Genomic DNA, 23625 nt, shown 5'->3' with positions numbered 1-23625 from the left:
GTGAGTAATTTAACCATCTAAGCCTCATTTTCTTTATCTGTGAAATAGGAGTAATTGAAATTATTCCATAAGGCTTTAGTGAAAATTACTGAGTAATTCCAGGTAAATTGCTTAGTACTTTTCTGGACATACCATATACAGTCAATTAATGTTTGTTGGTATAGTGAGATGTTTACTTCAGAGTAGGACCGGACTCCTCACAAAACTTTTTAGTGCTGATGAATTGGTCATTTTGCCTTCTTTTTTCTTTTCTAGAATCTTGATGTAACAATTGTAGACACTGCGACTATTCACTAGAAAAAAACTTATAAAGCTAGGCTGCATATTTTAATTGCTCTTTAAATACAGTTAGCCTAAGAGAAAGGAAAATTAGGCTTCTCCTTTATTATTTAACCCAGAAAGTATGTATCTCCTTTGGGAGTTGGGTCTTACTCTTTCACCTCAAAGTGATCTATTTGTTGTTTTGTTTCCAAATACAGGCAGCTGCTAGAGAAGAAATCCTCGCTAATGGAGGGAGCCTGTCGCATCACCACGGAGGTATTCTTTTTTGGGGATAGAATTTCTAATATTCCTACTGTTTAAAATATTTGGTTTGATACAGTGCTGGGGGAGTCATAATATGAGTAATTTGAGAGCACTAGGGCTCTCTTTGAAGTTGTTATGTCTGTCACTGAGGTTGCCTGTGCTGTGGTAGTAACTGACAGAAGCTTTATTTGACAAGCCTGCCTAGATAACAGAACCTAGACAGCCTTCTGAGTTCTCAGGAACTTCATGTCACCCAAGATAGCCCAGCAAACCTGGGAGGTATTTGACCATTAGAGCAAAAATTTTTAAAGGGGGAGAAAGAACCTACCTAAATGTTTTTTGTTTTTTTAAATAAATTTATTTATTTTATTTATTTTTATTTTTGGCTGCGCTGGGTCTTCGTTGCTGTGTGCAGGCTCTCTCCAGTTGCAGCGAGCAGGGGCCACCCTTCATTGCGGTGCGCAGGCCTCCCATTGCAGTGGCCTCTCCTATTGGGGAGCACAGGCCCCAGGGGCGTGGGCTTCAGTAGTTGTGGCACGCGGGCTCCAGAGCGCAGGCTTAGCAGTTGTGGCGCACAGGCTCAGCTGCTCCGTGGCATGTGGGATCCTCCCAGGCCAGGGCCCGAACCCATGTCCCTTGCACTGGCAGGCAGACTCCCAACCACTGCACCACCAGGGAAGCCCTACCTAAATGTTTTTCATCCACTATTGGAATGTAGCTAAAGTCAGTTGTACTATATATTGAATAGCTGTTTGTTCTGCCCACCCAAAATTCAGCAAATTAATCAAGGCGGGATATGAAAAAATCTTTTCAAGATTTTAATGCTGTTTTTAGTATTTCTTTTTGATCATTGTAGTATTTTTATTGGAGAGTTGATCACATCAGTAATAAAAATTATGATATATCTACCTATGTTATATCTACCTAGACATATCTACCAGTGTTTTTAATATATCCCTCAATATAAATTGGTACCTAGAAAATATATGTGTAGATTTTTTTAATTAAAAAATTTTTTTAGGGAAGTGCATGAAGGTAAATGACCACTGAATTTAAAAATTTCAGCTTATACTCCTACTCTGGATACTCCATATCCCTGTTTCCCTGTTTGATTTTCCATCATAGCATTTAGCATTATCTAACATGCTATATATTTATACTTCTTGAGATTAGCTATCTCCTCCTACTGGTAAGTAGGATCCATAAGGACAGGGACTTCTGTTTGATTTCTGTGTACCAGCACCTAGAACAGTGCTTGGCCCCAGTCAGCCCTCCATACATGTTTGTAGGATGATTGAAAGAATTTTGGTAGAAAACAGAGTGGGCTGTGGAGGATCTGTGTTCATATGACATTATTGCAGGCAGGCCTGAAGAAGATTGCTAATGTGGATGAATGAAATAGACAATTCCCAGCATCATTGTATCAATTTAATCTTTTGCATTCCCTCTACTTTTTCTTAAGCTCCACAAATAAATTTCTAAGTTAGCTGACTGATAAGCATTAAGGTGAATGAATTTGTTCTTTTCCTCCTTTTCCTGTTTATTACCTTTTGATGGAGATTCTAATGAATGCTAGAATGACAAAAATGAAGAAGGGAAGAAACTGGATATTAGAAATGTCTCAAGTGAAATTAAAAACTTTTGATTAATCTAAAAGTCTAAACCTAATTTTGGAACTATAAACATGAGGTATTTCATAAAGGTGCTTAGAATTTTAGCACCTTCCTTTAAAATGTTCAGAAAGCTATATACTTTACTTTAAATCTTTTTTGTATATTTTATTTTAGGATGCCACTATATTGCTATGTAATTTACAAGTATACTTGTAAAATTACATAATATCATTAAGTAATATGTTCTTCATTCTAAATTGATTTCATGGAGGGAGGAAACAGAATAATTTAGCTATAATTAATTATTTGAAGAAAAAAAGAATTTTCCTTTCCATAGCCAACAATTTTGCCTTTTGGTACATGTCAGCAGCCAACAAGTGCACTTTTTCCTTTAAGGTCAGGAACTGTAGGAGCTATGTTTGTGATAGTAAATATGAGAGAGATGTGATTCTGCAAGAGGGTGAGAATAGCCAAATCTTGTACTATATAGAAAGAAACAGAGGCTTAATTGTTATTTAGATAACTGGGTTATATGAACTAATTTCCTTAATTGTGAGAGGATGTTCTTCGTTTACTTAAGCTTTACAGTGCGATAAATTCTACAGAAGTTATGGAAATGACCAAATGACCTGCAACATTGTGGAGGAAAGCCAAACCAATGCTTTTTTTTCTTGCTAATGACATTTTACTCCTTTAGGATCTATGAGGATATTCAGGTCCCACCAATAGTGTCTATATATGAGATGCTGAAAGTCTAGTATGGCAGAAGTGTTGACAATACTTATTCAGGTACACCCCAGACACTGAGAGCTTCTTAGCAGGCTCTAACATAACCTACATAAACATACTTGAAATAATGTATATGTGAAGCTGTCATTACAGGAAAAAAAAATATACACACAAATTTAAAATAATAAAGAGTTAAGTAATTCTAGTACAAATTTATTTGAGACTTAGACTTTATTTGTGAAAGCTGTGGTTAATAATCTGTTTTATTATTCAGTAAACAAATAGAAATTAATTTAAAGAATAGTTGAAAAGATATAAACCTTAATTAACCAAAAGATCATGATTATTCAATTCTTGATTCCAAAGCAAAAAATATAAATAGCTCCTGGGATATTTTTGATACCAAGTATGCCTAATGCCTTTTTTTTTTTTTTTTTTTTTTTTTTGCGGTACGCGGGCCTCTCACTGTTGTGGCCTCTCCCATTGCGGAGCACAGGCGATGTGCAGGCTCAGCGGCCACGGCTCACGGGCACAGCCGCTCTGCGGCATGTGGGATCTTCCCGGACCGGGGCACGAACCCGCATCCCCTGCATCGGCAGGTGGACTCTCAACCACTGCGCCACCAGGGAAGCCCCCTAATACTTTTTAATATTGTTGTATAATATGTTTTCCACATTATAAATATTACTGGTCCACTAGGCAATAGGATTTCAAAGAATGGTAGTCCTTCCCTTGAAGGATCTTACAGTCCAGTAAAGTAAAATATTATAGCATTTCAAAAGGCTGCTGATCAAAACTGGTAGGTTTATGATATCATCATATTTTAACCAAGATAAGAGTCTCCCATTTTCTTTGAAAAGCACTCAAAAGGTGACTTTAATAAACATGTAAATGCTATAGATGTTAAAACATCAAAGAGAAGGAAGATAAAATAGGGAAAGGTATTAACATTTATAAAGCTGTAAATATTTGCTAGGTGCTCTGCATGACAGTCTCCTTTAATCCTGATCAAAATGCCGTGGAGTAGATATTGTTCCTGTCTTTCAGATGAAGATATATTAAGCCTCTGAGTGTACAGTAACTTCAAAGTATCAGCAATAGTTGTTAGTGCCAGAATTTGAGTTTGAACTCAGTTCATCCTGCTTCAGGGTCCTTGTCCTCTGACTTAAGAACATAATAGTGAAAATAGGCCAAAAGCTAAAAAGATTGAAATTGAAAGCCTTTGAAAAGAGGCACATGCATTTAAAAGTATATGAGAAGAAATACTAAACATTAGTCTTTCTCTTTTAAAATATAAAACCTCTGTTTCTTTAATTTTAACACTAAGTTAGTTGCTTGTCCTGCTTTAGATGTTAAAACAGAAATGAATGAACATTTTAATTTCCTCATCATAGCTATTTCATTGTTTTCTCAGTTCTTGCACATAAGTCAGTTTGACTTTCTGGTTGTTTTTATACTTCCTGATTATAGGTTTCTAACATGTCAGCAGTATCAGGTAATAAAACAAATGCAGGTCAAATCATGTTACAATAAAACTCCTTGTATAATTTATGTGCATTTTCAGGTTCTAGGCTTATAAGCCTTTTTTTGTTGAAGACTCCAAGGTTGATGAAATAATTTAATTTTAGAAATTATTAACTTGAACTTCAATGTAGCAAGGTTTGATTGCATATTAATTTAGAGAGGTTCTGCCTCATTTAAATAGGAATCTTTTATTTCTATCACATTTCTCATATTTTTTATTTTCATGCAGTCAAAAATATGACTGTGTGTAAACAAATTCTGAACTACTTGGATTCCTCTATGGCTTTGAAAAAGAAACTAGGTAAGCCTGAACACAAAATATATTTCGTATGTGCTGGTAAAATGAAGATGCTTTCCCTTTGCTAGGTTGTCTTCTAAACCACTTTATAAACACTGGCATGCTCCAGGGCTCAGCCCAGAGCCAGATCGTTCCTCCGTGTTTCCTCACTCCCTCAATGATTACTTCAGTCCCAGGACTTAAAACACCATCCTTATGCTGATGACTCCCAAATACCAGAAGGGATCACCACCACCACCCTAGTTCAAATCACTGTTTTTTCTTGCTGGGACAATTGCAGCCTCTTAATTGGTCTGTCCACCTTCACTCCTGTTCCCCTGCTGTCATCTCTCTTGCTGCCCAAGTAATCTTTTTAAAATTCATTATTTTCTCCTCACATTCAGAATAAAATCCAAAGTCCTTATTAGGTTCTTCAAGGATATACATTGTGTGTTTTATCTCTCTGTCTTCATCTCTTACTACTTTTTCCTTCCAGCAGTAGTGTCCTTCTTGCTATTTCTCAGGCATATCAACCCTCTTCCCCCTTCAAGGCGTTTGCTATTTATTCCATCTCTTCCTGCTGTTCTTTCTCTTGTTCCCCCCCTCCCGCCGCCAGATATTTATTTGCATGGCTCACTTTCCCATCATGAAGATCTCTGATAAAAATGTCACCTTCTTAGAGGCGTCTTCCCTATTCTCTTGTATAGTTTATGTGTTCCTCATTCGAATAAGTTCAATGAGGTTACTGACTGTATCTTGTCCGTCACTGTGTTCCCCAGTCCCTAGAACAGTGACTGGCTGTTCTACATAGAAGTAGATGCTCAATGAATATGTTACGTGTGTAGTTAAGTGTCCAAGCGCTCACAGAATTTGGGGCAATTTTGCAAATTCTCAGACATCTCTGAATCTTTCATGTTAAAATGGCATTAGTCTCCTTGCTAATTTAGCTTCAAACGTTTAATAATCAGGCCTTGTTTGAATATAGGGTCATGAAAAGGCTCAGTTTATTCCATAATATTTCTGAGAATGTGTATTAGCAGAGTCAGTTATTCAGTGGAAAAGTAGGGTAAAATAATGTGCCTTTCACTACAACTGCCCAACACCAGCCATTTTAGTGTTCTTCCGTAGATGTATTATATATGTAAGATTCCATTTAAGCCTTTATCTTAAAACAAATGCAAGTTTGAGAGGCTTACAAACAGAGGGGAAAAAACATAGGCTTTGGAATCAAATCTGTATTTGACTCTTGGCTCTGTACTTAACTACCTGTGTGACCTTAGGGAAATAACTTCTCTGAGCTGCAGTTTTCTCATCTGCAAAATGGGAATAGTACCTACCTCAGATTATTGTAACACTTAAGTGTGATAATGTATATAAAGCATCAGAAGTGTCCTGCATATAGTAGGTGCTTAAGAAACAGTAGTCTTCTAAAAAAATAAAAGCAGTAGACAGCACCAAGTGAAACTCTGGTTTGTATTCTTAACCCCCTACTCTAACCATTGAAGAAAGGGTTATAGTTTATTTGAAAAAGACCCATATATTCAAGGAATATAATTCAACAATTGTCTTAATATTTTCATCTATAACCTGCAGTTAGTCTCACCCTATAGGAGGTTCTGTTACAATCTGTATGAAAGAGCAGCATAATTGGCAACAAAATTTGCTATAAAAAATGTCTATTTTCATACATGCTTCTCTGCTTAAAGTTAATCATCTAATTTGTAAATTTCAAATATCCTGTGCTATTCAATATAGTTTCATAAAGCAGAAATCTTTCCATATAAATTTTAAATAGAATGGGTTTAATTATCCTTCTAAAGTTAATAATAGAGCTCTCAAAAGATTGCTTTTTATATGTGTAGAAAAGATTTTCCTTAATTTGCATCCTGAACTTAAAACTCAAGGCAACCTCATAGGAGCATCTTTAGTTGCTGACCTTCAGGCAGTATCATGACATTCTCAGTACCATTTTTGAGTTCAAAAGTAGAAGGGCTGGGGGTTGGGAGAGTATTGATGCAGTTTCTCTTAGAGGGTTTGGCCTGTAATTGTGATTAATAACAGTTGCTTTCACTATCTGGAAACAGGCTGGTTTGTCTGCCTACAATCATGCTGTGATAAATGGAGCTATTTTAACTCTGGTTTTGTGTATCAAAGAAAACAGATGTAGTCTGGAACTGGAGGCTATAGGAAATATAAAGCCTGCTTAACTTAATCTTCATAGTGCTTGTTTTTGTAACTGACGAGCTGGTCAGTTTAAACAGCAGCGTTTATGTCAGCCATATATTTAAATTTCAATTTACGACTTAAGTTTTTAAGTTGTTCATTTGCTAAAATTATACCTAAGGCCTTGTCAGGAAGTAAAAAACCTTGATTAAATATAACCAGTCTTAGTTTAAATATTGATGTCTTTATCTAACCAAAATTATTTCCTATTGTTCAGAGAATAATTATGGGGTAGCTGCTCTTAACAGTTTTTGTGGTCTTAACATAATCCAATAGTATGAGGAACTTTAAAAGTAAAAAGAGACTACTCGAAATAATGAGCAAAAGATCAACTTTGTTAAAAACCTATAGTGTGAAATAAAAGACATACAGATTGGAAAGGATGAATGAAACTATTGCTGTTTATAGATGACATGATTGTCTGTGTAGAAAATCTGCCCCCCACCCCAAAAAATCTACTAGAACAAGATCAGCAAGATCGCAGAATACAAGAGCACACACCAAGATCAATTGCATTTCTATATATTAACAACAAGCATATAGAAACTGAGATTTAAAATGCAAGTACCATTTACATATGCTCCAAATTAAACATTTAAATTAACAAAATATGTACATGCCTATGCATAAATCTAATAAAATATATACAGGATCTGTGTTCTGAAAATAACAGAATGCTGATGAAAAAAATCAAAGACCTAAATAAATGGAGAGATGTGTTCATGGATTGGTAGAAAACGACATGGTATAAAGATGTCAATTCTCCCTAGATTGATCTACCTATTTAATACAATTGCTTTCAAAATTTCAGAAAGATTTTTAGTAGATATAGAAAAGATTATTCTCAAATTTATATGGTAAGGCAAAGGAACTAGATGGCTAAAACAATTCTGAAAAAAGAACAGAGTCATAGGAATCAATTTACCTGATTTCAAGACTTATAATATACCGTCATCAAGACTGTGTGGTATTGGAAGAGTGACATATTGATCAATGGAACAGAATAGAGAGCTCAGAAATAGACCCACACGAATATGTCCAACCAATTTTGACAAAGGCATAAAGCAGTCCAGTGGAGGAGGTATATAGCTTTTTCACCAAATGGTGCTGGAACAATTGGACATTGATAGGTTAAAAAAAAAAAAAAAGAACCTTGATCTGAACCTTACGCCAAAATTAACTCAACACAGATAATATGCTTAAATGTAAAACATAAAATAATAAAACTTTTAGAAAAAAACAAGAGAAAATATTCAAGATCTAGAGTTGGGCAAAGAGTTCTCAGACTGTTCCCCCAGAGTACAATCCATTACAGGAAAAATTGATAAATTGGATCTCATCAAAATTAAAAATGTTTGCTCTGTGAAAGACTGTTAAGAGGATGAAAAGTTAGGCTACAGAGTAAGAGAAAATATGTGCAAATCACATATCCAATAAAAGACCTATATCTATAATATATAAAGAACTCTCAAAACTCAATAGTAAAATACAAACAATTCAATTAGAAACTGGGCAAAAGACATGAAGAATCATTTCACTGAAGAGGATATACAAATGACAAATAATTACATGAAAAGATGTTCAACATCAATAACCATTAGGGAAATGCAAATTAAAACCACAAGAGAAACCACTATCCACCTATCAGAAAGCTAAAATAAAAAAATAGTGGCAGTGTCATGCTGGCAAGGATGTAGAGAAATTAGATCAATCATACATTACTGGTTGGAACATAATGTGGTACAGTCATTCTGTAAAAACAGTTGGCAGTTTCTTATAAAATCAAACATGTAACTACCATTCAACGCAACAATTATACTCTTGGGCATTTATACCAGAGAATTGAAAACATAAACCTGTATATGTATATTCAGAGCAGATTACTCATAGTAGTCCCAAACTGGAGTAAGCTCAGATGTCCTTCAACCATTAAATGGCTAAACAAACTGTGGTATGTCTATACCATGGAATACGACTCAGCGGTAAGGGGAAACGAACCATTAACGCATGCAGCAACTTGGATGAATCTCCAGGAAATTATGCTGAGTGAAAAAAAGCCAATTCTGAAAGGTTGCATTCTGTGTGATAGTATTTCTACAACATATTTGAAATGACAAAATTAGAGAAATAGAGAACAGATTGGTGGTTTCCAGGAGTTGGGTGTGGGGTGGGGATGACTATAAATAGGCAACACAAGAATCCTTGTGGGGACGGATATGTTCTGTATCTTGACTATATCAGTGTCAATATGCTGGTTGTGATTTTGGTCTTTTGATAGCTACCAGATGAGTATAGCCTTTCCAATATTGAATCTTTATCAGATTACCATAAGGTAGCAGAAAGTTTGTTTTACCCTTAACTTTTTTTCCTTCAGTTTCTTCTTTGTTATTGGCTTTTTCTCACAAAACTTAAAGTTGATTATAATATTTTTCCACTGAAGCAATGTTGTAAATAGTGAGATTCTAAGACCAGACTGTAAAAGCCAATTTAATCCATCATGTAATTGAGCATTTAACTATTTCAGCTGTGTCATAGGATGAACAGATTTGAGAGCTGACAGAAAATCTGTTGTAAGAATGTATTGTTCCCTGCTCCTTCCTACCCTTGCAATTACAGATGCCCAGTCCCAGACAAAGGGCAGGGACAACGTTGTGTTTGCCATCTCTTACCTTGTGCTATATATACCTGTAGTAACTTCCAGCTTCAGGTGTATTTTCTCAGCCACTAGGAGAGAGTAGGTGGCTTGGATAATACCACTTCTCTTTGGACCTCTAAAGAGAACTTTTTCTCCCTAGCAATTTTATGACCAAGACTCTTCTAAGTGCTAGGTGTTAGTCTCAGAATACCTCTACTACATTATTATATTGTTAGAGAATAATTAACTTTTTATAGTCAGTTTCAGGTGATTAGCAGACAGTTAATCCTAATAGATATTTTCAAGTGTAAGATCTGTTAGAAGTAACTTTAGGTAAAGTTAATTTTTAATGTTCTGTCTTTGGTGTCTAACATAGAAATCACTAGAGTACTTGTGGCTATTTAAATTTAAATTAATTAAAATGAAATAAAAATGTATTTCCTCATTTGCAGCAGCCACCTTTCAAGTGCTTGATATCCACATGTGGCTAGGGGCTACTGTGTTAAATACTGCAGATACAGAACATTTCTATCGACACAGGAAGTTCTACCAGACAGTGCTGTGAAGCTTTATTACATATATATTTTCACACATTGACTGGGAAAATGGCCCACAAATACGGCTTAAAAGTTTTTTTCAGTAGATATTAGATTCAAGTCTTTAGGAGTTAAGTTCTGAAATAAACTAGCATTTGTCATTAATGGTAAGTTTTCTCAGAGTATAACTTCTGTCTACCACTTTTTCCAGAATTTCTTTCAGTTTGGTCAGTAGCCTCAAATTTAGAACAAGGTCACCTTGCTATAGTAAAAGCCATTCACTGCTAATCCAGTTGGTTGTAGCAGTGAAGATATGTTGCTTTTATGGAAATTGTTCGGGCTCCTAGGAGACAGACCTTTGTAAACATATAGTCCGAGATTTCTTGGTCTTGTCACTGTTGACATTTTTGACTAGATTCTTTGTGTGGGAGCCGTCCTGTGCATTGTAGTATGTTTAGCAGCATCCCTGGCCCCTGCCCACTAGATGCTGGTAACATCGCCCCAGTTATGACAACCAAAAACTTCTCTATACATTGCTTAGTGTCCCTTAGGGTGCAGAATTGCCTCTGTTGAGAGCTATTGATATAGTCCAAAGGCTCCTAGAGATTTGAAGGAAAAGAGAGTTAGGTTCTGTGACATACCTTCTCCTATCTTAGCTAATACAGAATAGCTCTGAGTATATCCAAGAAATAATGTCAGAATATAGGGAATGCAAGGCAGATAAAACCAAAGGAAATTAAGGAAACCCAGATTGCCTTTCCCTGGATATTTGCATCCCTACATCTTATCTAAAATGGCTTACAGATAACTGTGGTTCAACATTTATTTTTTAACTAACATTTTTTGAATTCTTACTGTGTGGTATACACTATATTATGCAACAGGACTACAAAAATGAATAAAACATGGCCCTAGTCTTCAAGGAGCATATCATGTTGACTGTCCTTATCTATTTCATGTTATTTGGCCATTTACTTGCTTTCAGCTCTGTTGTATAGGCATTAATTGCCACTTGGTTTAAACTTTGAGCGTGTCAAGCCATCTTTTGGGGATGTTAGCAGAATTAGCACTTGATTGTGTTCTGAAGACAGATTGAATCCAGCTCTTGTGATCTGTTATTAACTTGATAATTCAGGCTTTTTTTTCTATTTCATCATCTCTAAAGACCTATTTAAGGATCTGTAAGATCTTAGAGCTGCTATATAAACTGCACAGATAAAACCTTAGCATAAAGAAAACTGACATATAAAAATATTTAATAAGAGAAAAATCTTATAATACCAGATTTTAATTATCTATGAATCTTTCATCTTGATGTCAGAAGTTTCATTAGTAGTAGAAAATATGTCAGATGACTTAATAAATCAAACGTGACTTTAAGTATCCACTAAGCGTTAAATTAGACTCCGTGGTATTCATAGTCCCATCTCATGTGTCTTGAAAAGCTGGGTATTCACATCCCTCAGCTGGAAACCTGTTGGCTTCAGCATGTACCTCCACCAAAGCCAAACACACACACACAGATGCCTTAGAGCACAAACCGACGGACAACTAAATCCTCTTTGCAGGTTGAATGCTCTACCCCACACACAAGTGCCTTATAGCACAAACAGATGGACAACTAAACCCTCTTTTCAGGTTGAACGTTCTACCGCACGCCACTCCCTCCCAAAGAAACATCATCATAGTCAGATCACCAGATACCAGAAAGAGTGGAAATTGTCCATTGTCCTTCTCTTTTCTCATCAGTACAGATCAAGTTGCACGGGACCAGAACCTCATCTGACAGGAGGTTGGTGTCCCTTTAGCGCTAGTTCCTTAGATAATCCACCAGTAGTTTAGTTGGATTAATTAAATCTTGAAATACAAAGTCAGTGCTCAGATCACTCATACAAGAAGCTAAATCTAGATTTTCTTTTTTAAATCTGACCTGTAGAATAGTGTTAAAAAGGTATCCAGGATGCCCAAAGTAGAACTTTCAAAACACTGTTATTTCAATAACGGTTAGGTGCTTTTAACTTTGGCTAAATTCTCCTTCTGAGCTTCAGCTTCAGTAATCTTCTAAATGTACAGCCCATTTCATAATTTGTTTTTAATTTTTTTATAAATTCATTTTATTTATTTTTATTTGTAGCTGAGTTGGGTCTTCGTTGTTGTGTGCGGGCTTTCTCTAGTTGCAGTGAGTGGGGGCTACTCTTCGTTGCAGTGTGCAGGCTTCTCATTGCAGTGGCTTCTCTTGTTGCAGAGCACAGGCTCTAGAGCACAGCCTTAGTAGTTGTGGTGCACAGGCTTAGCTGCTCCGTGGCATGTGGGATCTTCCCAGACCAGGGCTCAAATCCATATCCCCTGCATTGGCAGGCGGATTCTTAACCACTGTGCCACCAGGGAAGCCCATGATTTGTTTTTTAAATAAGTGTATAATAAGTCTTTTCAGCCTTGTAATCAAATTCATAATTCAGAGAGTTTTTAATTTAGCTAAAAAGAACTCTGGCTAGCAGACCCTAGATGTGTCCCTTTTAAGATGAGATTATTAGGTAGTTTCTGCTAAGTCTTCAGTCCCTTAGACCACAAAGATTAGTTCCAGATAATTTTTGGTGGCTAGGCTGGCCAACATGTTCACATTTTCCACACACAAGACTCCCATTACCCATCCCTCTTATATACATGTCTGTTCATTCTTTGCTGTTGATCTTCCCACAAAATATATTATTTCTTGGGGCTGTTAGCATCCAAAGGGGACTGTTGAGCCTGTGATTTCAAAAAGCTTCTATTTTCTCTGTTCCAAAGTATAATTTTTTTTTAAGATTTTTTTTTTGATGTGGACCATTTTTTAAGTCTTTATTGAATTCGTTACACTATTGCTTCTGTTTTATGTTTTGGCTTTTTGGCCGCAAGGCATGTGGGATCTTAGTTGCCCAACCAGGGATCAAACCACACCCCCTGCGTTGGAAGGCGAAGTCTTAACCACTGGACCGCCAGGGAAGTCCCCAAAGTATAATTTTTAAATGTACTGTATATTATGGAAAAAACACAAAATACTTATTTTATTCTGTCTGTATATACAGTATAAGAAATTAAATCGTAAAAAAGTGAACTCCACTTTTAATTTAAGCAAAGAATTTCCTCCATTAGTTTTCTGTATTTGGCTGGCCTATGATTTTTGTACCTTTAAAAATACATCTAAGACTCTTAAATACCTGGCTTAAGTATTTTGAGCATTGAATATGTAGAAAAAAATGAGAATTATGGAATACGGGATCTCTTTCTTATTTTCAGAAATGGTGGATTTGGCTTTTTGTAGCTCTAGTGTTGGCTCTCAAGCTAGGTTTACACTTCTAGAGGATCAGAAGTCACAGGAGTGTAGCTGAGTCAGTAGTCATGAATACCCCACATCAGGTAATCCAGGTCTGGAAAGAGGAATAAGCTTCATGTGGTATGAAGGTACACATGACTTTTCATGGATAACTGTACATACAAGGAATGTTGAAGTAGTCTTTGGCCACCTGTTATTTGCTGTTTTCATTCATCCATTCTCCCCTTTAGTATGGCATGCTTCCTTTTCTGAAAATGAGTCTACAGATATGTAAGCAGCTACTATATAGTTGTGCACACACGTGTGTTACACATGTCCAGATCAGTATAATAAGCTAATTTCTAAAATGCCTAGCAATGCAAATAAAGATTGTACAAATGGCATTATTATTGTTGTTGTTTAACTCTAGAATAAAAGTCTTCTACTTTGAAGTATGATCCCATCTTTGGGATTAGGGCCTTCGATGTTTCATTGTTGCTTTTTTAATTTATCAATTCATCTGAGGCAGCCAGAGAAGGTTCTCTAGAATTTTATGAAGACTATTTCCAATAATCTCGTATTATAAACGCTTATTAAGCGTTTTTACTTAAACTCTCTTTTCTCTGTGTACATTTATCCTGTAATGTAGTTGACTTAAATTGTTAAGCAAATCCAAAAAGATTTCTAGTCCCTTTAATTGCATAAACTGTGATTTCTGACCTCAGTTCAAATTCTGTTATCACTAACAGAAGAAGCTTACAGACCTCTGCCATCAGGCCATCAAGGGGTTAAATTATTTTATCAGATATGTTTTTGAGGGGCCACAGCTATGCTGCCTGTACTGCCTTTTATTTTTTTAACTTTCTAGTTCACTAATCAAATGTATGTTAGATTGATTATTGTAAAAGTATAAACCATAGAAAATTTGACAAGATAGATGTGTAAATTATCCTTCTGACAGAACTAATGATGCACTTCAAGCACCTTCTGTTTTCCAGCGCTTGGTGAGCGACTTCATTAAATATGCAGTGGCTGTTGGGTGGCTTCTCAGAGGATGGTTCAGCTCCTTGTGGAATTGGATTATTACTAGAGGTGTAAAACGAGGCAGACGAGCTAGCTGTTGGGCATCCTGCTGAGGTTCTAATGTGCTCCATCTTGTCGGAGCAGTTGTTTGCAGTCTTTTCAGGACAATTACATCCATAACCACAGGACACATTCAGTGAAACTATATTACAGATAACAGTGGAGACTGGCATTGACTGCTTTTTATCCCACTCTCTTGAGTTGCCTCAGTGCTGGTAGCTTATAATAATGCCACTTCTACCATTCACAGAGTAGTTTTTTTTTTTTCTTTTAATACCTTGGAGCAAATCTGGAAATAACTGATTTGTAACTTTTTCTAAGTGCAAAAATCGTAGGATATTTGGAGTGAAAAGATTCAGTAGCTTCTAATCCCTTTGCATATGAGAAAACTAAGGCTGAGGCATTGCGGTGAGTTGTCCCTTAGGGAGATCGTAGGAGGACCTGGTAGAACATCTTTTAGGTGGTAGAGATTGCATGAATAGCAGTTTGTACTGTTTGGCTTCTGGTTTTAGAGCTCTTTTAAACAGAATTTTTCTTTTGAATTTAAGATTTCTTTTTCCTGCTGTAGAGCATTTTTCCTCATCTTAATACCAGCAATGCTTCTTTATTTCTAGAAGCCAAGCAGAAATATTTTGCTTTCTGAGAATGTCATGCTATTTATTATTTTAATGACAACTGGTGGTTTCCTGGAGCACTGGACACAAAAGACGGTTTGAGTTGAGCTTAAAATGGTATTTAAGTTTTCCAAAAGGGAGATGCTGTGGTGGATCACTGAAGCTTGATAAATGAGAGTGCATTTTAGAATGACAGGCTGAATACTTTAATGAAAGAAGGCTTCCCATTTTAGTTGGCCAATTAAATCGCTGCTGATGACTTTGGATCATTAATGAACATTTGTGGAAAATGACCATTTGAATTCAATTATCACAATACATTTGAAAAGTACTAACCACAAATAATCCTACCCGTAAATAAGATTTATCCATTTTCCCATAGATAAATCAGCATCCTGCTTTGCTTTTTAATGCCAAAGCAAATTGACATTTCAGAATTCTTTTATAGATTAAGTACATATCCTTTCTTATAAAAGTTCTGCTTAGAAAAGGTTACATTTTCGTTGAATGCCTTTTAAAATATAATTTATGCTGCTAACGATTATATTCGTTATTCTCAGAATAAATTAGCAAGACTTAGAAACAAAGAAGGGGAACGTGATACAGTGTATAAAAGCAGATAATTAAATTTAAAATGGTTTAGGTGTTTGATTTATTTAGTGCCTAAAATAACTCTAATTCTGGAAAAATAATAGGAAGAAAATAACAATTATTTGAACATGCAAATTTATTTTAAAGTCATATGAAAAGAAAATGCAAATGGAAAGCTCATAACCAGATTTTTTTCTTAAGCCCAAAGTTCAGATTTTCTCAATTTTTAAAAAGCTTTTGTTCTCAAAATATTTTATGGATATCTAGCTTGTCAATTTTTGCTGTAGTATACCCAGCAAATTCATCTGGATATGTTTTCTTTAGTTAACTTTATTTTCTTTGAAACTTTGGCATGTTCTGGTAAAGACAGGAGGTGGGTTCTTTTGAAATGCATGTTTTTCTCATTTTGTTATTTGTAAAATGGGCCATAATCTCAGTGCAGGCTCCCTTCATCTCCATTTTACAGTTTACAAAGAAAGGAGACACTGTGGAGCACAGGCTCCCCTGGGAGTACACTGAGCTTAATGAGCTTGATAGTCTGGTGGGCTCAATAAATCAAATACAGCAAAACATTTCTCATTTTTGAATAAAAGCATTTATCACACAGTGTTTGTTCATTCATGGTCATAAGATTGATTGGTTCCCAGCATCATAGTGTATATTGAAGCATTTTTTATTTTGTTTTTCCAGTGGGCAAGTTACGGAAGCAGTGGCTAAAGGAAAGTATCTCTGATGTCGGCTTTGGGATGCTGAAGTCTGTCAAGGAATATGTGGACCCCAATAACATCTTTGGAAACAGAAACCTTTTATAAATCCATTACTATTGTTAAGAAAAATGTCACTTTTTTTTTAAGTCTTTTAACTATGGTTATACCAGTAATCAGATATATCATGGACTTTATTTCAGCTACCTTTGTTTGTTGGTTTAAAATAAGTTTGTTTCATTCTGTAGTTTGTTTTGTTTCTACATCTATGGATTGACAGATGGTATTCCTAAATCTCTCTCATTGTAGGTGTATCAGTTTACAGCCAACTGGTTGTCATTTCAAATTTCAGTCAGGCAGCACAAGGCTGCCAGTGGTTAATTTCAGAAGAAGATGCTGCCAGCTGTTTTGTATTGATGCTTCTTCTTAGGAACAAAGCCAGATTTTGGTGTCATCTATTGTTTCTCTAGCCTCTTTTTTAAAAGAACGTTTCTGGGAAGCAGCTATCTAGGGAAGGATTCCACTGAGGAGTGATATACATGTATGTTTTTTTAAGAGTGCATTCTAGTGTGAATAGGTCATTAAGGGAGAATACCCATGAAAGAATATAGGCAACCTCTTATTTAGGAAGCCTTCAGTTCTGTAAGGTGCTTGGCCTACATTTTTCTTTGAAATTAGTATACAGTTGTAAAACCTTAAATCATTAGTATGCTTTATTCTGTCAGGGGACATGTTTTTGTTCTCCATGTTTCTGTTTCTACTGAGGTATGAGTTGTATTTGTATCACTGAGATAACATATTGTTATATCCTAATTCATTCATAATATGTTTTATAAGAAAAGCTGACTTATCACTCATTGTATGTGAAGAACAGGTTTACCATGAAAGGAATGTCTTTATTCAACTTAGAGTTCTAATGTTTCTCATTTTACATTCTTGTTGCTGAGATGCAGAAGAAGCTACAACAGGAGCAGAAGAGGGAAGACTTCTTACACTGAATGTCTCCAGTTCAAAGAACTGTTTTGGCTAAAGAAACACAGTCATCATTCAGCTACTGAATTTGAAAACCTCAACAGTTTCAATGACAAAAAACCTTCTTAAAAAAAATTAACCCAAACAACATGATAAATTTCCATATAAAAGTAAAGTTTCAATTTAGTTTTTAATAATGGTTTAATGCCTTTTTTGAATTACTGGTTTAACCTAAATTAAAAAATATAATGTATTACACATACCATAATCAAAAGTTTGAAATATCATATTTCTTAAACAATAGGGAGAACGTTAACCACATTTAGTGAACATTTTTACATTCAAACCTGGATATTAAAATAAATGAAATGATTACTTTGAATCACTGTCTGTCAAGGTTCATGGTTCACATTTTGAGACAGATTCTTTTCTTAATGTAGTACTTAACTTTTGATAATTTTTTTAGAATTAATATTTGATCAGCTAATATGAGTCAGAATGCAGACTATCCTTTAAAAGGACACACTGTCTGTCTATGTAGCAACAGCTCCAAAGTATTTTTGGGCAGTTTGATACCTTTTATATCTGAAGTAGCCTTAACCAGAAAATCTAAAATTGATTCACAAAATGATATTTTTAAGACTTCAAAATGATAATTTTTAACAAATAAAATTGGCCTCAAACTAATAAAATCTGTAAGCAAATCAAAATGAAATATTAGTTTAACAACAAAAACTAAATATTTATTTATTAGATGCTGCCTCTCTTCATTGGTGGTTTATTTTTAATTATAAAATTTCCAGCAGATCTTTGCTTCAAGCCCTTGATATTTGAAATAGTTAGATACTTGATGAGGAAATTACACTTGCTTCTCAAATTATAAAAATCTCAGCTTTATGAAATGCATCTATTCATGAAAGTAATTTCTCTAATTGGTGATCAAAATGTAAAATTTATTACGATACTAATATCTCACTGGAGTGTATACATGTTTCTGAGTAATTTTTTAAAAATAAAACTTACAGATTCATAAGCAGATCCATTCCTTTGCACGTGATTGTTATAACGTTCTTTCCTAGGGAGTTCAGATTTCAATAACCTCAGAATTAGGAAATGTAACACCTGAAATTGTTCACTATTCTACATGAACCTTATGGAAATTAGTGATTTATGCGTTTGTTTTCTTCCATGCATGCATGACTCTCCAACCTTGATTTTGTAGTGATGACTACATTTTGTAGTTAGGATCATTTCTACAGGGATCATTTTGAAACACATAAACACTCATCAGTACTGTTTCACTCTGATTTAGTAAATCAGAAAGGCTTTCCCTGCTTCCACGCATCCACCTCTGAGAGGTGCCTCAGCTGCATAACTGCATAACACCGATTTGTCTTTCTTAAATTAGTCATATTTCTAATATTTTATTTGATGATGTCACATTTGGGTTGACATTTTAGTGGGAATGGGAACTTGCTGCTAGTGAGAAATGGCATTGAATACTAGAGTCAGTATGAACAGGCTTTATTGACCCCTAGAGAAACAGCTGCCTTAATGTTTGGTGCACTTTACAGTGTATAAGTGAGTTTATTAGTGTTATGCTAAGTAACGTGAGCTTTTTTAGTTTAGTAAGAATTGCAGAAGCCACATGTTTATTGTGCCCAGCATTTTACCACAAAGAAAGAGGATTAAATTCTTTCCTCTCTTGAGGAATTGGGAGTTTTCTTCCTAAATGCTTACATACTATAGTACTGTTACTTAAAAGCTGTTTATGAAGCTGGAAGCATTCTAGTATACTGAGCTGTGTTGATGTATTTTGGAAAACAAAAACGCAGTGAAGGATGAACTTCCATCAGTGTGTGTATTAAACCAGATACAGATGGTTGCAAGAAAACCTCTTTTTCAGAATATTCTCTTAGTAACAGCTGAGTCCTAGCTTGCAGTTTTGAAAATGACTTTTGCATGTTGGCTTCAGAGGTTTTCCATTGTCATATTCTTTTATAGCTGCAACTTCTTAACTATAGCTGATCAGACAAGCCCTGTGGTACCAAGCTGAAGTCTGTAACCTTGGCTGTTCAAATGGGCTGAGTTTGGTCGAACATCTATTTTATGTAAATGTAGAACACAAACATTTATTATGCATTGATGCACAAACTGCACATGCTGGTGCTTGAAGCAGCCAAGGTGGAATTCTGTGGAAAGCATATCTACATTTTAAGAAGCACTGGGACAGCAGTTAAGGACAGCTTTAATAGCTTTTTGCTACCACTTAATCTTTGGCGATTTCGATTTTAATTAGGGTTTAGCTCGTGGTGGGAGAAAAGCCGAAAATAACAAGTGCCAGGATAGGATTGAAGAATCCAGAATCACCTTTGGCTTTATGAAAGCTTGCCTTTGCTCAAGGCTTCACTTTCCCAAATGAGCCACCTGTCAATATATACATTTAATCCTCATTAATTTCATATAGTACATTGATGCGGAAATCCAGAAGGTGTAAAAGATTGTTTTAAACTATTGAAATACAATGTGTAACATGAAGGATGTAAGTTACTCAGCTTTCTGCTCCCTAAAGCAAACAGTGTTTGTCTTTAGTGTGAAATTTAACTGTAAAAACTACCTGTAATGTCAACAGATTATAGAAACTTATATTATGAATAAAATGGACCTGGGTTTAAGAGATTTTTTTCTTCAGAGGGGGTGTGAAGCTGTTCATTCTTCTGTTTGCGTCTGGGTTTGTCTTTCGATTTTAGTTTTTCATCTTCATATTTCCTCTGATTTGAAAACAAAACTAATTTTTATAATTTTATTGATGAAGCATTATCAAGTACAACCTAAATATAACTAAATCCTTTTGGATTTATAGATGAATATATTGTTGGCTAGGTTTTATTACTCTCTAATTATTTTAAATCAATGTTATATTCCTAGGAGGTGTTTAGTCTCCTGTGAACCTGAAGCATTCCCATTTGAACCTTGGAAGATCCTCAAAGAATGAGCGCTCTTGTGCTCTCCTAACCACAAGAATTCCTTAACAAACGTGAGTAAGGACCACTGAAGCCAAAGAACCATCACAGAATTAAGTAACTTTAGTTCTGTGAACATGAAAAGGTTTCTTTTTTGGTTCCCAAAGGAGATTATTTTATACTTTTTTTTTCCACAAGGGACAAAAATAACACATTAAATATCATTAAGAGCATTTTTCAAAGACTCTGAACTTCCAAATCAGAAAGAGAGAGAGAGAGAGAGAAGGAAAAAAAAATTTTAGTGTGGATTTCTAAGCAGCATATATACATGTTTTTAAGGCATCTTATTGTTGGCAGTGTTTTTTGTAAGCACCCTATGAAACTTGTTGTTTAACCCCTAAAGCAATCTTTTTCACATATCCAAAAAGGACATGAAATGCTTGTGCTGGTATAAAGTTTCTCTAAATAATTATTTTTTGAGCTATTTAAAGAATGTCCCCAAAAGCTCACAGTGCCTTGTTGGGATTTTTTTTCCATGAAATAGCCATTATTTAAAATGAGTGGGAGAGGATAAATCTTTAAGGCCAGAGCTTGTGTAGCTAGCAGTTCAAGGCTATTCCTCTTCAAGAACGCGTCAGGAATGAAGTAGTTGTGTGTGGAAACACAAAAGATCCTTTCCACAGTGTTGGTTTCAATCACCTATTCTAGCATATTTAACTAATTGTGTGGTGGACCTGTACTCTCACATACACCTATTCAGTCAGTGGGATTTACATGTACTTTCTTTCTTGCATTTTCATTCCTTGTGTCCCAACTTAGTAGCCCTAAGGTGTGGGTTGGTGGATGTGGCATACTCGGTCCTGGAGACACCCCCTACATGTTTTGGGTGTTTGCTCACACAGCTCCCTGAGGAGCAGAGCCTGGAGGAGGGGAGGGGGGTGGGTTCCTATTCCTTATGTTGGGGGTCAGTCCTTTTTGTGTGTGATGGTGCCTTCAGAATAATGAATATTTCTGTTTCTGAACAATAATAAATCTTCTGAGAAATATGTGTAGGTTATATTTTTAAATTTTTGTCCTTTTTCGCTAAGCCTGTGAAATACTTTGGCTCTGATACAACTTGACTTGAATAATATCTTATCCTGAGTCTTCCTCTAAGGCAGTGCATATTCCTGCCAGTACTGTAGTCATCTTTTGGGAACTACATGTGGGTAAGCACTTGTATGTAAGCCATTATACTGCTGTAACTAATGCATACAAACAATTCTTCTCTTTACATTAATAGTCTTAAAAGTGGATATGTAGTGGGAAGGAAAATTCTTAAGGGAGTCCAGCATAGCTTTGTCAGTTCAGACTGAGCCATACTGTTTTCCAAAGGGCTCAACACATAGTCTATATACTGTGCTTTCAGTGTATGTTTGGATCTCCTTTTACTGCTTTTCCTAGAATGTACTGTTCTATAAGCAAATGCCCATGTGTGATTTTTAAGATGTGCTGGGAAAAAAATAAAACAATACCAAAACGATTCATTGTTACGGAAATTGTTGCATTTTTTCATGTTGATACTATCTAATCTTTACAGTCTGTTCCCGTAAGTAGCCTCTCTAGTAGTGAATGACAAGTGCACAGATACTGATTTTGTCCCTGCCTGTGGCTCCCACACTGGAGGGAAGGTTGTAGTTGTCTGGGCTCTGAAATAACTGAAGATTGGACCTGTCGAACACAGTCTTACTTGACACGTTTAAATAATAACTTGCCATACTAAGAGTTTAGCTCTTATATAATAAGTTAGTTATAGTTAGTTAAAGAAAGCAGTTTTCTGCTGGGCTCATATAAGGCTCAGACTGAATGAACCTTAGAAATCATCTCATCTTTTTCCCAAACACAATTGGTATCTGACCATCCTACCCCTCAGACCACAAATAGATCACCAGTTTTTCTGAACATGTGCTGTGACCACATGGGAATTTACTGCTTTTCCAGCAAGCCTTTTCCCAGTTTCTGAAATCTTCCAGTATTAAGAGGTTTTTACTTATAAGACTGAAATCTGTTTCCCCCTTCTATCCATTAACGTAACTTCTGTCTTGTGTAGTCATGAAGAATTGCCCAGTTGCTCTGTTGAAGGGCAGCTCTGCAGGCATTTAAAGACAGCTCACATTCCCCCAGATCTTCTTCAGTCACCTCTTGCTCCTGTCAGTTCTAGACCCTTCATCATCCTAATCTCTCTCCATATGTGCCCTTTTGATGTTCTTAAAGTGAGGTGTCGAGTTCTGAATGTTCCAGAATAGGACCAATGATTCCCTTATTCCTTATTCCAATATTCTTTAGTCACTCTTGCATTTTTGGTGGACAGTGGACATTGCACTGTCATCTCACACTGAACTTGAATTTAATAGTTTGTCTTTTCTGCATGTGCCACTTTGTCCACATCTCCATGGAGGCTGATTTTTTATTTTATATTTTTATTGGAGTATAGTTGCTTTACAATGTTGTATTAGTTTCTGTTGTACAGCAAGGTGAATCAGTTATACATATACATATATCCCCTGTTTTTTAGATTTCCTTCCCATTTAGGTCACCACAAAGCATTGAGTAGAGTTCCCTGTGCTAAACAGTAGGTTCTCATTAGTTATCTATTTTATACATAGTAGGTATATATGTCAATCCCAGTCTCCCAATTCATCCCACCCCCAGTTCCCCCCTCGCCTCAGTATTCATAAATCTGTTCTCTACATCTGTGTCTCTATTTCTGCTTTGCAAATAAGTTCATCTGTACCATTTCTCTAGATTCCACATATAAGCGATATTATATGATATTTGTTTTTCTCTTTCTTCACTCTGTATGACAGTTTCTGGGTCTATCCACGTCTCTGCAAATTGCACTGTTTTGTTCCTTTTTATGGCTGAGTAATATTCCATTGTATGTACGTACCACATCTTCTTTATCCATTCCTCTGTGGATGGACATTTAGGTTGCTTCCATGTCCTGGCTCTTGTAAATAGTCCTGCAATGAACATTGGGTTGCATGTATCTTTTTGAATTATGGTTTTCTCTGGGTATATGCCCAGGAGTGGGATTGCTGGGTCATACGGTAGTTCTGTTTTTAGTTTTTTAAGGGACCTCCATGCTGTTCTCCATAGTGGCTGTATCAATTTACATTCCCACCAACAGTGCAAGAGGGTTCCCTTTTCTCTACACCCTGTCCAGCGTTTATTGTTTGTAGATTTTTTGATGATAGCCATTCTGACCAGTGTGAGGTGATACCTCATTGTAGTTTTGATTTGCATTTCTCTGATAATTAGTGATGTTGAGCATCTTTTAATGTGTTTTTTGGCCATCTGTAGGT

General features: G+C 35.7%; 1 protein-coding gene across 1 annotated transcript in view; it reads left to right on the top strand.

The window, feature by feature from the left end:
• AGPS (alkylglycerone phosphate synthase) overlaps window positions 1-20011 on the top strand; it is a 137297-nt gene extending 117286 nt beyond the window's left edge. The window contains exons 19-20 of the mRNA XM_060152570.1: window positions 480-537; window positions 16333-20011. Coding sequence (XP_060008553.1) covers window positions 480-537; window positions 16333-16454 — 180 coding nt within the window. The 3' untranslated portion in view covers window positions 16455-20011. The remainder of the gene's footprint in view (window positions 1-479; window positions 538-16332) is intronic.
• Window positions 20012-23625: the final 3614 nt, after the last annotated feature.

This window comes from Lagenorhynchus albirostris, chromosome 6 (assembly GCF_949774975.1).
Source record: "Lagenorhynchus albirostris chromosome 6, mLagAlb1.1, whole genome shotgun sequence".
NCBI classification, from domain to species: Eukaryota; Metazoa; Chordata; class Mammalia; order Artiodactyla; family Delphinidae; genus Lagenorhynchus; species Lagenorhynchus albirostris.
This window is presented reverse-complemented; position numbering and strand designations above follow the sequence as displayed.